The 18,279-nt window shown below is 41.4% G+C and overlaps 1 protein-coding gene across 1 annotated transcript in view; it reads right to left on the reverse strand.

The window, feature by feature from the left end:
- The window catches only part of pkp4 (plakophilin 4), a 144,717-nt gene that overhangs the window by 82,074 nt on the left and 44,364 nt on the right, over positions 1 to 18,279 (reverse strand). Inside the window, exons 5-7 of the mRNA XM_067987424.1 lie at positions 8,909 to 9,040; positions 8,560 to 8,756; positions 6,080 to 6,641 (exon numbers count right to left, since the gene is read on the reverse strand). Of these exons, the coding sequence (XP_067843525.1) occupies positions 6,080 to 6,641; positions 8,560 to 8,756; positions 8,909 to 9,040 (891 nt within the window). The remainder of the gene's footprint in view (positions 1 to 6,079; positions 6,642 to 8,559; positions 8,757 to 8,908; positions 9,041 to 18,279) is intronic.

The following is an 18,279-nucleotide window of genomic DNA, read 5'->3' on the forward strand; positions in this document are numbered from 1 at the left end:
TCCCACAGGGTCATCTCTGGGGTTCCCCAAAGGATCCATTCTTGGCCTCTCATCCACATGCTGCCCCTCAGGACCTCACCCACAGGCATGGGGCAGTTCCACTTCCATGTATATGCCAATGATACTCAGTTCTACTTCTCCACTACCTCCCTTAACCCCACAACCATCTCTGCTGTCATGACTCCCTTTGAACACCTGAAAAATTGGAACTATTTTCATTAGAACAAAGGAGATTGAGGGGTTTGATAGAGGTGTTTAAAATTATGAAGGGATGGGACATAGATAGAAACAGCAGATGAAGAGTCTAGAACAAAGGGGGCATAGATACAAGATTAAGTGCAAGAGATTTAGGACAGAGAAGAGAAACATTTTTATACAGAGGGTTATGAGGCTGAGGAATTCGCTACCAGAGATAATGATTGAAGAGACCATGTCAACATTTAAGATTAGGTTAGATTATAGATAGTAGATAGAGAGGGGGATAAAGGGATACGGGAATTAAGCAGGCACATGGGATTAGGATTCATGTGGAGGATGAACGCTAACATGGACTGGTTGGGCTAAATGACCTGTTTCCATGTTGTAGTTCTATGTAATTAAGTTGTGGATGAGCCAGAATTCAACATTGAGAAGAATGAAGTCATTGTTTTACGCTCATTCCAAAATCTCTGCATCTCTATCATTGACTCTATACCCGTCTGCTGCATTCTCAGGTTGAACCAGATGGCACGCAACTCGACATTGTTGGACAGGCAGGTGAACTTGAAACTACATTCTTATCTATCCAGTTCTGGCCAGAGAATCACCTGCAATGGCTTCTCTTCCCGCTCCGTTACCTCTGGAGTTCTCCAAGGATATATCCTTGCTCCTTCCTATTTCTCATCTACATACTGCCCCTCGGCAACATCATCCGAAAATACATCAGGTTCCACATGTACACTGACGACACCCAGCTTGACCTCACCACCATCTCTCTCGACCCCTCCACTGACTCATTTATCACATTGCTTGTCTGACTGGACGAGGAAATATTTCCTCCAACTAAATATTAGGAAGACCGAAGCCATTGTCTTCGGTCTCCGCCACAAACGCCATTCCCTAGTCACCGACTCCATCCCTCTCCCTAGCCACGAAGGCTGAACCAAACCATTCGCAACCTTGGCATCCTATTTGACTCAGAGATGAACTTCCGACCACGTATCCGTTCCATCACCAAGACCGCCTACTTCAATCTCCATAACATCGCCCATCTCCGCCCCTGCCTTAACTCATCTGCTGCTGAAACCCTCATCCATGTCTTGTTACCTCCAGACTCTACTATTCCAATGCTCTCCTTGCTGGCCTCCCAAGTTCCACCCTCCATAAACTTGCTCATCCAAATCTGCTGCCCATATCCTAACTTGCACCAAGTCCCATTCTCCCATCACCCGTGCTTGCTGACCAACACTGACTCCCGGTCCGGGAACACCGCAATTTTAAAATTCTTATCCTGGTTTTCAAATCCCTCCATGGCCTCGGCGCTCCCTATCTCTGTAACCTCCTCCAGCCCTACAACCCACTGAGATCTCTACGCTCCTCCAATTCTTGCCTCTTGAACAGCCACGATTTTAAATCACCCCAATATTGGCACCCGTGCCTTCAGCTGTCTTGGCCATAAGCTCTGGAATTCCCTCCCTAAACCTCTCCGCCTATCGCCTCCTTTAAAACGCTCCTTAAAACCTACCTCTTTGACCAAACTTTTGGTCACCTGGCCTAATATCTCCTTATGTGGCTCAGTGTCAAATTTTGTTTGAAAAACACTCCTATGAAACGCCTTGGGTGTTTTACCATGTTAAAGATGCTATATAAATGCAAGTTGTTGTTGTAGTACATACCCTAGCCTTCACCCAAGACCATTTACTTCTACCTCCGCAACATTGCTCGGCTCCACTCCCACTGCTGCCAAAATCCTTTTCCATGCCGTTGCCACCTCTAGACTCAGGTTCTTCTTTGTAGTCTCCCAACCTCTATCCGCCATAATCCCAAATCATCCAAAGCTCTGTCACCAGCATCCTCTCCCACACTAAGCTCCGCATGACCATCACACCCATTCTCACTGGTCTATATTGGCTCCCCAAATGGATTGAATTTAAAATATTCATCTAGAAATCACCATGTCCTCAGCTATAATCCCTCCATGGCCTTTCCCCATCCTACCTCAGCAACCTTCTCCAGCCTTGCATCCTGTCAAGTCCTCTGACTCTGGCCTGCTGTGCATAACCCTCTCCCCTCTGTTCCACTCTTTATGGTAGAGCTTTGAGCTGCCCTGGCCCTATGCTCAAACTCCTTCCCAAAACTCCTCTGACCGTCTCCCTCCCACCTTTAAAAACCTTCTCAAAATACATCTCTTCAACCAAGCTTTCAGTCACCTCTCCTACTCCTCTTGCCAAGGCTTGGCAGCCACTTCTTTTCTCTTCTGTGAAAGGAAGTGGGATATTTTTCTCTGTTAAAAGAGAAATATAAATGCAAGTTATTCTTCCCACTTTTATGCACTAGGTTTAATTATGAAACAATCACATCTTTCAAAACCCCATTAAAAGTTGAATGGTGCTAACCACTAGAAAGCCTCCTACTTCATCCAGAACATAACACATGCTACCCTTGCAATTGCTTGCTTCACTATTTCTTATGCCTGTATTTACTATATTACTTTCCTTTATGCCATCTTCCCTTTCTTGTCTCTCACTTTTGATGTGATCTTATTTTCTCAAAAAACTTATATTTTAAAATCAAATCAGATAGAATTTAGAAATGTAAGTCTTTTGGTGAGATACTATGAATTTACCAAATTAAAAGATTATTCCTGGGTAAGGATGGGTTAAAACACACAGTATATGTCTGGTGGGGTATGATTAAATAGTAGAGACACAATTGAATCCTTTAACATAGAAACTGCTTACTGTTTGAGCAATGAATAGGCAGTATTGTGGATGCAGAAGCAGAGAACAGACCATTTGAAAATGTTTTGAGGTGACACGTGACAATTCAGTACTCCAGTCACCAAACAAACCAGGATGAAATAAAAATTAAACAAACACCCATTCACAACTATTTTAGTGCCTCATCCCACAGTATTCCTTCAAGTTGTTACAAGGTAAAAGCAAAGTAGAGTACAAAAATTCTACAGTTGCACAGACACTACATAGCTCTATAATGGCCCGAAGGCAGTAAATGATGAAGCTAAACAGATAAAACTAGTGCCAGTTGGAAAGAAGAAATATATGTTCCAAATAAATGAGAGTTAGAAAAAACACTCATACCATTTCAAGATCTCTACTTTTGTATTTGGAAAATAGAGAACAAAGCATTTGCAGTTATTTCCCTATTTATCTCTAAAGCATTTATGAAGTGTTAAAAAGGCCAAAGATTATTTATTAGCCAATTTTCCTTTGATTTATGAAGAACTATGACTACAAATCTAAGGGTGGGAGAGTAAACGTTTTACTGGGGACAAGAGCATCGAAGGTAGAGGTGAGGGAGTGAGGAGAACGACAGCTGCAATATGTATCATCGCAAACGGAAGGTCAAACAGTTGGGAATTTGAAAGTGCTGTTCCAGGTGACTTGGGGAAGTGTTTTTTCAGGGACCGATGTAGAAGGAATTTAGAATTCAGAAAAGGAGGACCAAGAAATTGATAAAGGGAAAATAGAATATGAGAGTAAACTAGTGAGTAACATAAAAACAGACTGTAAAAGCTTCTATAGGTATGTAAAAAGGGAAAGACTGGCGAAGGCAAATGTGGGTCCCTGACAGACAGATGATAGAATTTATAATGGGGAATAAGGAAATGGCAGAGAAATTAAACAAATACTTTCTGTCTGTCTTCATAGAAGACACACAAAACCTCCCAGAGATATTAGAGAACCAAGGGTCTGGCAAGAATGAGGAACTGAAAGAAATTATTTAAAAAAAAATAGTACTAGAGAAATTAATGGGACTGAAAGTCGATAAATCCCAAGGACCTGATGATCTACATCCCAGGGTTTTGAAAGAGGTAGCTATAGAGATAGTGGATGCATTGGTTGTCATCTTCCAAAATTTTTACAGATTCTGGAACGGTTCCTGCAAATTGAACGTCAGCAAATGTATCCCCATTATTTAAGAAAAGTGGGAGAGAGAAAACAGGGAACTACAGACCTGTTAGCCTGACATCAGTAGTAGGGAAAATGCTAGAATCTATTATAAAGGATGTGATAACAGGACACTTAGGATGTCAGAATCAACATGGATTTATAAAAGGGAAATCATGTTTGACAAACCTATTGGAGTTCTTTGAGGATGTAACTAGTAGAATAGATAAGGGGGAACCAGTGGATGTGGTGTATTTGGATTTTCAGAAGGCTTTCGATAAGGTCCCACACAGGAGGTTGGTGAACAAAGTTAGAGCACATGGAATTGGGGGTAATATAATGGCATGGATTGAGAAATGGTTAACAGACAGAAAACAAAGTAGGAATAAATGGGGCTTTTTCAGGTTGGTAGACTGTGACTAGTGGGGTACCGCAGGGATCGGTGCTTGGGCCCCAGCTATTCACAATCTATATCAATGATTTGGATGAGGGGACCAAATGTAATATTTCCAAGTTTGCTGATGACACAAAACTAGGTGGGAATGTGAGTTGTGAGGAGGATGCAAAGAGCCATCAAGGGGATATAGACAGGCTAAGTGAGTGGGCAAGAACATGGCAGATGGAATATAAGGTGGAAAAATGTGAAATTATCCACTTTGGTAGGAAAACAGAAATGCAGATTATTTTTTAAATGGAGAGAGATTGGGAAATGTTGATGTTCAAAGGGACCTGGGTGCTCTTGTACATGAGTCATTGAAAGCTAACATGCAGGTGCAGCAAGAAATTAGGAAGGCAAATGGTATGTTGGCTTTTATTTCAAGAGGATGAGAGTACTGGAGTAAAGATGTCATACTGCAATTATATAGGGCCTTGGTGAGGCTGCACCTGGAGTATTGTGTACAATTTTGGTCTCCTTACCCAAGAAAAAATACACTTGCCATAGAGGGAAGTGCAATGAAGGTTCACCAGACTGATTCCTGGGATGGCGGGATTGTTGTATGAGGAGAGATTGAGTAGACTAGGCCTGTATTCTCTAGAGTTTAGAAGAATGAGAGGTGATCTCATTGAAACATTCAAAATTCTTACAGGGCTCGACAGGGTAGATGCAGGGAGGATGTTTCCCCTGGCTGGGGAGTCTAGAACCAGGGGTCACAGTCTCAGAATAAGGGGCAGGCCATTTAGGATTGATATGAGGAGAAATTTCTTCACTCAGAGGGTGGCGAATCTTTGGAATCCTCTACCCCAGAGGGCTGTGGAGGCTCAGTCATTGAGTACGTTCAAAACAGAGATCTATAGATTTCTAGATATTAAAGGCATCAAGGGATTATGGGGATAGTGCAGGAAAATGGCTTTGAGGTAGAAGATCAGCCATGATCTTGTTGAACGGCGGAGCAGGCTCGAGGGGCCTGATGGCCTACTCCTATTTCTTATGTTCTTATGTAAGGACGGGGTAAGGGGGTGTGAATGGAGAGGGATACAAGGAAATGATCAGAGATGGCCTCATCTGTGATTGAGACAGTGGAAATATAGAGGCCATGTGAGATGGCATAGTCGAAGGGTGGCCATGAATAGTGTTTGCCAAGTTTTCCTTTTTCGTGTCTTATATTGTGTCTCACAAAAGAAAAGTAATGCTATTTTACAGAGCTGCAATTTATAATGTTTATTGGAATGTTGATAATTTAATGGTAAAGTCAGCGTGAATTTAATCTTTTTTTCCTCTGTTGGGATTATTTTTAAATTGGCTGAATACTGTTGCATACAAATGCAAGCAGTAGCATCTTCCCAGAATTTTCAATACAGTCTGTTCACCTTTGCAGGAAATACTGGGCAGTTTGAGATGTTAACTACAGAAAGAAAATTAAAAGCTAGAAAAGGAGGTACTTCAGATTATATATCATTTACCCACCAAAATAAACCTTTGCCTGAAAAGTGTTGTACTTTGCATCTGTGTTTACTGTCACAAAACAGACCTGCAAGGCTGTCTGGTCGTGGGGGAACCATCCTCTCATAGATTTCTGGTGACTGGAGACAATAAAAATCAGTATCAATGGCATGAGATCTTTGTAGTGGTGCTACCATATGTTGAGGGACGGCAGTCATAGTGGACCGTGCAGGAGATGATGATCCGGTTTGAGCTTGGGGTGGAGAGTTTACTCTCGTTTGTGTAGTTGCTAAAGTGAGAGGTGAACCCACTCTCAATGAAGAGCCCAAAGTCTGGTATGGAGAGGTGGCTCTGCTGGGTTGTCTTGAAACTGAACCAATTCGTCTAATTGTAGCTGGTGACGTAGACCTCTGTGTGATATGTGGAGAGCCAGCTCTCTGAGCTGGCAATGTTGAGGATAAATACACTGTAGAATTATTGGACCGAGGTTCAGTTAATGCTGGCGAGCCGTAAGCACTCCCTAGAGATGTTCTCAGTGACCCCCTTGATGGTGACATTCCAGTACCATAAGCTGGCGATTGTGTTCTAGATGGAACTGAACTAACTCTTCTCATTGCCCTATTAGTTGTAACAGCAACATTCATTGGACCCTGTTAAAAAGAAATCAAGAGATAATGCCAAATGAATTAATGTGTTCCAAAAAGACAAAGATGATACCATACACATTATACCTGGTCAAAAAGGCACTGTGGCTTTACAACAACAAAAAAAATCGCCTTTATTACAATCCTCATCCTATCTGTGTTTCCTCCTTGATAAGGTAGACTCGTACATGTAGACATATTTGCATACACCATTGATCCCACTCTGCTCAAACTTGCCTCCAATCAAGCTGAACAATGCAGGAAAGGGCTTCTTTCCAGTCAGATTCCCCCCCAGATAGCAAGTCAAGATGGACAGCTCACCTTCAGGGGGGAGAAAGTCTTGTGGTTTTGTATATTTAATTAGCAAATCTGAAATTTTAGATACACAGTTATGAAGTCTTGTATAATAATTCTATATTGAACACAGAATTTCACAGTAATCTGCTACTGCCTTCTCAAAACATCTATAGTAAATTCAACAAGAAAAATATGGAGCACAGGGTCAGCTGCTGCAAGTAGAAATATTTTAAAAACAAAATGAATTTAAAAAAAAAACAGAAAAATAGTGCAGCATATGGAGAAGTGTCATGGAGTGACAGGGCACAGGTTCAACTCCCAACTGTGCTAAATTCCCAATCTCATCTGAATTGCTGTAGGGAGACACCTACTGGAGATGAGGCACCTCATCATAGGACGGGAAAGACTGGAAAATTGGGTTGCTCTTCCTTATAACAGGTTTACGGCAACATTAGTGGGCAGCCTGGAAGTAGGCTTTTCCTCACTCAGAGGCAGAGGAACTGTGAAAGTTTAGGGTTTGAAAAAAATACTTGTAAATATCAAATAAAAAACACACAAAGCGATTTCAAGGTTATAATGTGATCTCCGTGGAAATCCTCAATTTTGCTCTTGCACTTCGTAAGGTTTGAATGCTTTCATTACTTGGCAACACTAAAAACTTAGTTATTAATATTTCTATATATGTCTAAGTATAAAATTACATCTGCATTAAATCAACAGCATTCAGCTGTGATCTCTCTCCAGGACATAATTTCCAAAGTTCTGCAATAACTTTTGATTCGAACAATTGGAAACAGAATGACTACTGCTTATAGGATTCACTTTTGCATCATATCACAAAACTAATGACTACAACATTAGTTGCAGATATTCAGTTTTAGTAAACATTTTCTATAAAATTTATAGAATCCAAAAATCCATTGGTCTTCCCGGACACTCCCACTGTTATGTTGGGTGGGAGTAAGGCAGGAGGCCTGTGAATTAGGCCAGAACCTGGATATGCCGTGTCTTAGTCTGAGCTGTCATTTTCTGTGGGGTCTTGTTTGGAGCAGAATATCTATCTGCGCCAAACATGGTCTCCTACATCAGAGGTGGCATGGTAGATGAAGGGACTCCCAGACCAGGAGTTTACCCAGCCTAAGGCTCGTATGTGCCAGGTGGCCATTATGCCCAGTAAGAAAAGACATACTGCCCTCTGGGCCGACGGAAGCAAAGCCCACTTGGGTCTTCAGCCCTGGATCCCGAAGATAAAAAGAACAAGGCAGGAATCGGCCAAAAGGACGCAACCAAGACACTGCTGGACCCAGAGCTTTTAGGGCACTTTAGAGTGTTGGACATGTTGCAATATTCACCCCTTGCTATGGCAGGTGCCCAATATGTGCCCATAGTGGAGTGGGCACCTACCAGAAATATTTAAAACATGGCACCTTCCTCTGACCGTACATATTCTGGCAGGGAAAGTGGCGTAGTTTCCTGGTGAGCAACTCCCAGTACATATGCCAGGATCGACAGCTTGTGGATTGCAGAACCTGTACTGTTTAAAATATCTGAAGTATGGAAGGGATTGAAGAGATTTTCACTTTGAAAAAACTTAACAAGCCATCAGTTTCCTTAAAACATATAGTACCTGTCCTACAGTCTGTCCTTCTGGCCTAGAATTTCGCACTAGGTGATTACTGTTGGTGCTGCTATGAACAGATTGCTGTAGGCTTCTTGGGTCAGCCTTGATCAAGTTCTGGCTGCTGTAGTAACTGCCTGCCTCCTGGTAACCACTATCAGAATAGGAGTTAATTTGTGTAGAGCTTCGTGAGTTTCCAACAGATCCTGCACAGTTGAAGCAGACAAGTATAGCTGGTTATAATAAAACTTAATTGAACAAAAAGTCAAAGTAAATATTTTTGTAACAAATATTTTTCATAATACAGGATCTGAAAAAGTTGGTACTCTTGTTACTTAAAAATTCATATACAACAGACCCTCACTTTCATGAAGAGATGTTTGTTCAGGTGGGAGAGTTGGCAATTGTTCACGATCTGTTTCGATGTTAAAGGATTGGGGGTGTGTGCTTTCAGAAACTCTGCGCCTATTAATTCCTCCTACTGGTTCATCTGTAAGAAAAGATGTGTGCTTTAGAACTCATTTTAAGATAAAAACTTTCAGTCTGATTAGTACTTTTCTGTAAAAAGTTAATTTTGTTTTCTGTTGTTTTCCTTGATCAAAAATGATTAATTTGGAATTTGCACACACTTATTACATTTCTGACTACATCCTCCATATGCAAATGCATACACTTTAATTCAAATAAGGAAATCATGAAACTGGGAGTCCCCTCTCCCTGGTTTTAAATTGGTTCTGTTTAAATGTTTCAAAAGGGCAATGTTAACCCTTTCCTTAATCCAGCTATATTGACCAAAGGTCCAGTAGGTTTTAAATTCACAATGCTCAAGGGGTTTTAACCCCTTTCCTTACACCAACTTGATTTTTGAGCAGTTACCATTGCTCCTTTGGAACATTTGAACAAACCAATTTAAAACAATGTGCAAAGGTTTCTTTGGTTTACAAGACATGATTGATGAGAAAGAAGAGTACCATGAGAAACTATGGAGTCACAGTCCGCAGAACTGATATCAGATAAAGTAGCTAAAAAGCTATTGAAGCAGCCATTGTAAAGCCACGCAAAGCCATGAGGAAGAGATAAGTCGTCTTGGCAACACAGATAATGGGGAGCCTGCCACATTCTGTGGTGTCCGGAAAACACAGGGAATCACTGCACCTAGTCTCAAGCGAGATAACAGTCAATCATTAAGGCCTAGTCATGGTAGAAGTCTGGCAACAGTGGGTGATTGGCCAAAATGACATTATTCCTAATTCAATGACACCCCAAAGGGCAAAAAAAATCAGGACGGAATTGGTACTGCAGTCAGGTAGAAACCTAATGAAGCTGACCGACAGGTGGGATGTCCACCAACAAGACTTCAAAAGCTCCGAAAGACTTGATCAATCTTAAAAGGGCCTTGAAGCAGAAATCCTTGGTTTTAAGGCGATATGTATTACTCAGTTTACTTGCTGCTTGTTTAATATATATTTTATAGAGTACGGTTGCATGCATTGCTTGATTTTGCTTCATGCTTGTATGAATTATATTAAATAATCACTTTTGATTAACAAAACTACAGTCAGTGGGGACTTTTTGAATGACTATTCGTCCAGGTTTAAGAGCCACTGGAAAAGTAGGCAAATTTCCTACGTTGGGCAGGCCTCACGCGTATGTGAGTGGTAAGTTTCTTTTTTAAAAATGTTTATGTCTGCCTACCACCCCGATCACTGAATACTCAGACAGGAGGCAGATGAAAATCGCGCCACACATATCTTATCCACCATCAAAATACAAACTAATATTTATACAGCTACTTTCACATCCTCAGGATGTCCCACATACCTTCAAAATCAAATAAGTACTTTTGAAGTGTAGTCACTGTTGTAATGTTGGCAAAAAGCAGCAGCCAGTTTACACAGAGCAAGGTCCCATAAATAGCAATCAGATAAATGACCAAATAATCTGTTTCTGGTGGTGTTAGTGAAGGGATAAACGCTGGCCAGGATACCATGAGTGCGCCCCTGCTATTCTTCAATTAGGGCCATGGGCTCCTTTACATCGACCCGAGGGGACAGACAGGGCCTTGGTTTAACATCTTATCCAAAAGGCAGCATACTTCCACCTCTGAAATCATTGCTTGCTTTCACTCTTACCCCACAAACAGTGCTGAAATTCTTAAGAAATAGAAGAAACTTGTATTTATAATAGCACCTTTCACATCCATAGGACGTCCCAAAGCACTTCATAGCCAATGAATTACTTTTGAAGTGTAGCCACTGTTTTTTTAAAAATGTAGGCAAACACAGCAGCCAACTTGCACATAGCAAGCACACTGTGGTAATGACCAGTTAATACCTTTTTGGTGGTGTTGTCAGACAAAAAGAACTTTCCTGCTCTTCTTCAAATAGTTCCGTGGGACCTTTTATGTCAATCTGAGCGGACTTCAGGTTAACATCTCATCCAAAAGATGGCACCTCCAACAATGCAGTACTCCCTCAGACTGTGCTGAAGTGCCAGCCTAGATAATGTGCTCAACACCTATAGTTGGGCTTCAACCCACAACATTCCGATTCAGAGGTGAAAGCATGGCCACTGAGCCAAAGTTGACATTTATCCATTGTTTTTGTTACCTCAAGACTCAACTTCTCAAATGTCATCCTCACCAGCCTTCCAAACTTCTCCCTGAACAAACTCCAACTTGTCAAAAACTCTGCTGCCCACATCCTGTCCCCCACACGGTCTCACTTTCTCATCACACCTGTTCTTGCTAGCCTCCACTGGCTCCTGGACTCCCAATGCAACAAATTCAAAATCCTTTACCTCATTTACAAATTATTCCAAAGCTTTGCCCCACTTTATCTCTGCAACTTCCTGTAGCCCTAAATCCCAACGTCACCTTATGATCCTCCAACAATGAATTCCTTTGGAACTCTTCCTCCCCCGCCTCTCAACCCAGCCTCCCTTACTTAGTGGTAGAGCTTTCAGCTGTTTTTTTCCCCAAACTCCTTGCCTAAACCTGTGCCTGGTTACTTCCCTCCACACCTTTTAAAAAACCTTCTCAAAGTCTATCTTTTCAACTATTCCTTCAGACAACTCTCCTAAATCCTCTATCACTTGATCCATTTCCCTCCTATATGAAGACATTGGATCATTTTGTTACGTTAGAGGTCATATAGATGCAAGTTGTTTTGGAGACCCTTAGGTCTTAACTTTATTTGTGCATGTATTTGCTTGATTATATTACTCTTGCTTCCGTTTTCTCTTTCACAAGAACTGAGGTGTAAATGCAGATCAAGGTCTTGTAAACAGTGCTGCCTGAGAGATTGACATTTTTGCAAGCCATACAAAGTTTTAAAAAGGGACAGTGTGTTTCATTAGTATGGAAAGTAAGCAAGGGAAAAAAATGAAAGGAAAACATTGCAGGTACTTCAAATACAGGGTGGCAACTCTCATCATTATGGTTTAGCCAAATCTTTGATGATGGTTGCCTTCAGGCTGATTTCTACTTCCTGGGACAAGATGGGTGTTTCTGGTATCAAACATGGAGTTGCAGGAAAGATGGGTATGGATTTGGGAGGTGACAACGCATTCAAGGACTCGAGAGGAAAGTGAGGTTGGAGATGGGGTGGTAGTTTGGGTTCAAGGGTGGGTTTTTTGAGGAAGGGGTGATGGTAGATTTGAAAGGGAGGGGAACTGTACCAGAGGAGAGGGAACTGTTAACGTCAGCTAGCATGGAAGGGAAGTTGGGTGGTTATCAGTTTAGTGGGAATAGGGTCGAGAGAGCAGGAGGTAGGTCTCATGGTCCAGATGAGCTTGGAGAGGGCATGAGGGGAGATAGGAGAGAAACTAGAGAAAGATGCAAGTTCAGGACTAGGGCGGAAGATAATCTTAGGGAAAGTTTGGCTTTCCTTGGGAAGGGAGGGATACAGAAGAGGCAACTGAACAGATAGTCTCAATCTCAAAGAAGTCCATTAACTCCATGCACTTGCTGGAAGGGAGGGTGGAGGGGGCAGGGTAGAGGGGTTTAAGAAGATGGCAGAGAAGAGAAGCCAAGGGTTATCTTTGCATTCCATGATGATCCTGGAGTAGTGAGCAATACAAAAAGTAGTCATGGTAAATGATACACATGGCAGTCATACTATAGAAATAAGCCTGTTCAAGTTAACTTAAACAGACAATTAAAAAATTTGAGCAGCTATTACAACTTCAAGGCATTCATTTTTAAAAATTATTACAATGCGCTCTCAATTTCCTCAAACAACTCCAGATTATGCATTTGAGTGTGTGAATAGGAAACAGAAGGGGATACTCTAGCCAGTTACAAAAACACCGAGGGGAAAAAAGACTAAGAAAAATGGCATTTAATTAGGAATTTATTTATTTGCAAAGCAAAGTCAAGATATACCCAGTATATAGGATCAGTATTCAGGGTGTAATTTCGGTATGTTCACTGATGATATAGAAACACATAATAAACAAAGTAACTTATCTTGAATAGTCATTGACCAAAGCCAAAATCTGAATTTTAGATGTAGAAAGAATTTTTATAGTTTTTGGGTAAACTGTAAGCTAATTGCTTGATTGGCCTGTGCAGTTTTCAAGTATCTTAGTAGATGGGTTTGTTATTGGTTTATGCACCGCATATGTGGTTGTTTGAAAAGGTATAACTGACCCTTTATTTTTGGCTCCTGGACCATCACCAGTGGCTGGGAAAGGTGGCTATCTCCCTCTCTCCTTAAAAACATCCCTCAAAAATGCTCACCAACAATCATGTGAACATACGAATTAAGAGCAGGAGTATGTCATTCGGCTCCTCGAGCCTGCTCTGCCATTTGATAAGATCATGGCTGATCTAATTGTGACCTCAACCCTACTTTCCGTCTACCTACTATAAACTTTGACTCCCTTGTTAATCAGGAATCTATCTAACTCAGCCTTAAAAATATTCAACGACCCTGCCTCTACCACTCCCTGGGGAAGGGAGATCCACACTCACGACCCTCAGAAAAAAATTCTCCTCATCTCAGTCTTAAATGGGAGACCCCTTATTTTAAACTGTCTAGTCTCTCCCACAAGGGGACACATCCTTTCAGCATCTACCCCTTTAAGTCCCCTCAGGATCTTATATGTTTCAATAAGATCACCTCTCATTCTTCTAAACTCCATTGTATACAGGCCCAACTTGTCCAACCTTTCCTCGTAAGATAATCCCCTCATCCCAGGAATCAGTCGAGTGAACCTTCTCTGAACTGCCTCTAAAGTGATTATGTTCTTTCTTAAATAAGGAGACTAAAACTGCACACAGTATTCTAGATGTGGTCTCACCAATGCACTGTACAAATGTAGTAAAACATCTCTACTTTTATATTCCATTCCCCTTGCAATAAATAACAACATTCCATTTGCTTTCCTAACCAGTTGTTGTACCTGCATATTAACTTTTTGTGATTCATGTACTAGGACACCCAGATCCCTCTGTACCTCAGAGTTCTGCCATCTCTTTCCACTTAAATATACTGCTTTACTATTCCTCCTGCCAAAGTAAAGTTCACATTTTTCCACATTATACTCCATCTACAAAATTTTTGCCCACTCACTTGACCTATCTATATCCCTTTGCAGGCTCCTTATGTCCTCTTCACAACTTACTTTCCTACCTACCTTTGTGTCATCAGTAAATTTAGCAACCATACATCCAGTCCCTTCATCCAAGTCATTGATATAGACTGTAAAAAGTTGAGGCCTAAGCACTGATCCATGTGGTACTCCACTCGTTACATCTTGCCAACCTGAAAATGACCCATTTATGCCTACTCTCAGTTTCCTGTTAGCTAACCAATCCTTTATCCATGCTAATATGTTACCGCCTACACCATGAGCTCTTATTTTGTGTAATAGCCTTTGATGTGGCACCTTGTCAAAAGCCTTCTGGAAATCCAAGTACACCACATCCACAGGATTCAGTTTATCCACGTTACTTGTTACTTCCTCAAAGAATTCTAATAAATTAGTCAAACACTATTTCCTGCTCACAAAGCCGTGTTGACTCTGCATGATTGCATTGAGATTTTCTAAGTGCCCTGCTGTAACCTCTTTAATAATGGATTCCAGCATTTTCCCTATGACAGATGTTAAACAAACTGACCTGTAGTTTCCTGCTTCCTGTCTCCCTCCTTTCTTGAATAGAGGAGTTACATTCACTATTTTCCAATCTGATAGGACCCTTCCAGAATCTAGGGAATTTTGGAAAATTAATACCAATCCTCCTATCTTAAGCCATTAGCACCCTCCAACCTGCCTTTCCTCTATAACAACCCTGCAGGTGCTATTGTCACCCAGCTCTGTGCCCATTTCTGCCATAACTGTTTCAATCCCTGCAATCCGGCTTCCGCTTTTCTCACAGCACCAAAACAACTCTAACCAAAGTCAAGAACAACATCCTTTGTGGCCATGGTGCATTATCTCTCCTGACCTCACTGCAGCGTTCAACATGATTGACAAATCCATCCTCTTACAATTACTCCATCCTGTTGTCAACTTTCATGGGATTCCATTGCTATCTATCTGAACATAGCCAATGCATCTCCAGCATAGCACTCCTTCAGTTCCCCACCCTTTCAATTCTGGAGTCCCCCAAGGATCTTTCCTTGGCCCTTATTCCCTTCCTTATCTATATGCTGCTCCAGGGTGACACCATCAGCTTCCCAGTGTGCTGATTACACCTAGATTTCTCTCTCCACCAACTCCCTCGACCGCCTTTGCTATTCAGATTGCTAGTCTGATATCCAATCTTGGATAAATCACAATTTCCTCCAATTCAACATTAGGAGAAACCATTGTCTCTAGCCCCCACCATAAACTCTGCTCCTTGCCACAGATCCCAAACCCCTCCTTGGCCACCACATTGGGCTCAACCTTGATGTATTGTTTGACTCTGATCAATTTGAGACTCCACATCCTTCCAGCAGAAAGACTGCTTTCCCCTACCTCAGTCTCTTCCACCACTGAAACCATAGATGCCTTTGACACCTCCAGACTCAACTACAATACTCTCAGTGCTGGCCTCCCATTAGCCACCTGCCATAAACTCCAACTTGTCCAAAATTCTACCATATACATCCTGTCCTACACAGAGTGCTGCGCACCCATCACTCTTGTTCATCGACACTGATTCCCTGCCCCACAATGAATTTAATTCAAAATTTTCATCTTCAAATCTCTTCACTAATTCACCTCATCTGCAATCTCCTCCAGTTCTATTTGCCATCTCCCCAAGCACTTCCCTTCGCTGACTTTGCCCTTTTGTGCAGCCCCCCTACCTTCACTGCACTCCACCATTGGTGTCGCAGCCTTCAGCTGTCTAGGTCTTATGTTCAAATTCTCTCCCTAAACTTCAGTCCCTTTCTCCTCTATTGAAAACCCATTTCTTCAACCAGACTTTTGGTCATGTGTCTTAACCTTCCCTTCAGGAAATGGCTTGCCATATTTTTCTTGGCCCCTATCGGTGAAATGCCTTGGGACATTCTTGACATTAAAAGTGCTATATGAATACAAGTTGATGATGGCGGTCACTGCAGTGAGACCAGATCACTAGTCTTTATGGACATGTTGAGCATCCAGCCAGTCCACAAGCTAAAATAAATTGATGGCTTGCAATGCTGTCACAACACATTGGCAAACACCCTCTTGAGAATATGCCCTGCTTTCTTGAAGGTGATTGTGCCATCTCACTTACACTACAGCACTTCAAATTGGAGTCTAGGCAGCTAGTGGGTACTAATTTTTTTTTTAACACATGTGGGATTTTTTTTAAAAGCTCCTATGACTTTCTGCCTAGTTTCATTCGAATAAAAATTTGATTTTTTTTTTTTAAATGAAAGTTTTGTTTTTCTTCAAAATGTATTTGAGGAAGAGAGTTAGAAAGGAAAGGTGTAGGGGGTGGTGGGGGGGGGGGAACAGCAGGTAGTAAACTGGTTGAAAGGGAGGAGACCGTTGGCCTCTGAAAACCTACCCTGGGGAGAGTGAGTGGAATGGGGGCAAGTGGAGAGAGTTACAGGTGAAGTGAGTGACAGCGGAGCAAAGGAGCAGGATACATGGGCTGAATAAATAGTTCAATGGGGAAACAGAGTGGGGCAGTGATGGGTGTTAGGGAGTGGTATGAACGGGTAGTGACAATATGAGCTGTGGGGAAACGATGGGAGCAAGAGGATGGTGGTAGCACAAGTGATTGGGAAGGAAACCGAAAAGGGCCACATTTTCCATGCAAATCCCATCCCAAATGGAAGGGAGGGGGAGGAGGAGAGAAAGAGAGCACGAGATGTGCATATGCATATACTGGGTTATTCATTGGTGTAGTCATGTTTCAAAATTACATTTTCCTTTGTAGTCTATCCAACTACATTTAAAAAAAATAAAAAACAGCCAACCACACAAATCAGGTCCCAGTACAGCTTGCTACCAACTTACAGCTGTATTTCAATTGTGTACTGTGTAATGTAATTTATTAGGAATAAGGAATTGAGTGAATTCTTAAGATGCTTTGTTGCAACATGGCAGGTTGTCTACTTTTCCTCGCAGCTGAGGAATGATGTATGCCATGGGTGGGGGAGGGAAGCTGCTTAAAAATATAAAAAAGGTTTTATTTGAAGAAATAAAGATAATCACTCATTTGATTTGTGAGCTGCAACTCTGGATGTACATTATTGATTTGCTGGCTTGAGAAAATCTTTGGACTGATCTGAGAACATGAGTCATCAATGAATTTCCAGGATTTTGATTCATTTATTATATTTTCATCTCTTGGATGTTCAAGAGGTTGCATATAGATTTTTAATATCACTGTTAAAACAGGCAATGCCAAACTATGAGTCTATTCAAATGGTTGTAAACTATCTAGAAAAAGAATTTTGCAATAGTGCAGAAAAAGATTACCCCCTCACTTTTTAAATAATGCTTTTGCATACCGTTTTTTGGTCCGCTTAAGATTTTCAGGAGAAAATATTTATTAATTTTCGTGTTTAGACAAGTTTAAAAAAGCTCAAAGTACCTCAGCTGAATATTGCCAGAATAGGCCTTGTTATCATACAACCAGGGGCTGGGTTGGAAGGCAAGAGAACTGTGAATTGCGATTACAAAGCAGAGAACAAGACAAAAGATATTGCACTAACTCCTGCACCAAATGCACTTGTCTGCATTTTTAAAAAACAGGCAGTTTAAATGTTCCATCTCAACCAGAATTTGTTGTACAGTAGGTTTCATATTTCATTTAGACAAGCTCTAGAAAACTTAAAAGATGTAGAAATTTTGCAGATTCCACTGGCAAATTTATTTGAAATGTACAAGACCCAAGTTTTCAAATTTAATAAATTCCACATCAAATTTAGACTGACCATTTAAGTTTTTTGTGCCAATTTTCTTCCATCTTGAAGGCACTGCCTCTTCATGAGAATTGGTTCACGGGCACGAGCAGCCTCAGATACCTTCCAAGTAAACGTTCTTAATGCTTGAATCTAAGCAGTGACTGTTAGCAGGCTATTCATCTACCAAAGATGAGATTAATCCTGTACTCATTTGATGCCCATACAGAAGCACTTTCCAACAAAGTTCACTGGAAAATAATCAAGTATGGAAATCCTGGCTAACTTCTTCATTCCTAAGCCAGAGGCATTTAGGGCAATTCTACGGTACGAAGTATTGCCATGGCTGAGATCACTTAACCTAGTACGGGCCAGGAATTACACAGTGACCTTC

This window comes from Heptranchias perlo, chromosome 7, assembly GCF_035084215.1.
Source record: "Heptranchias perlo isolate sHepPer1 chromosome 7, sHepPer1.hap1, whole genome shotgun sequence".
In the NCBI taxonomy this organism is placed as follows: Eukaryota; Metazoa; Chordata; class Chondrichthyes; order Hexanchiformes; family Hexanchidae; genus Heptranchias; species Heptranchias perlo.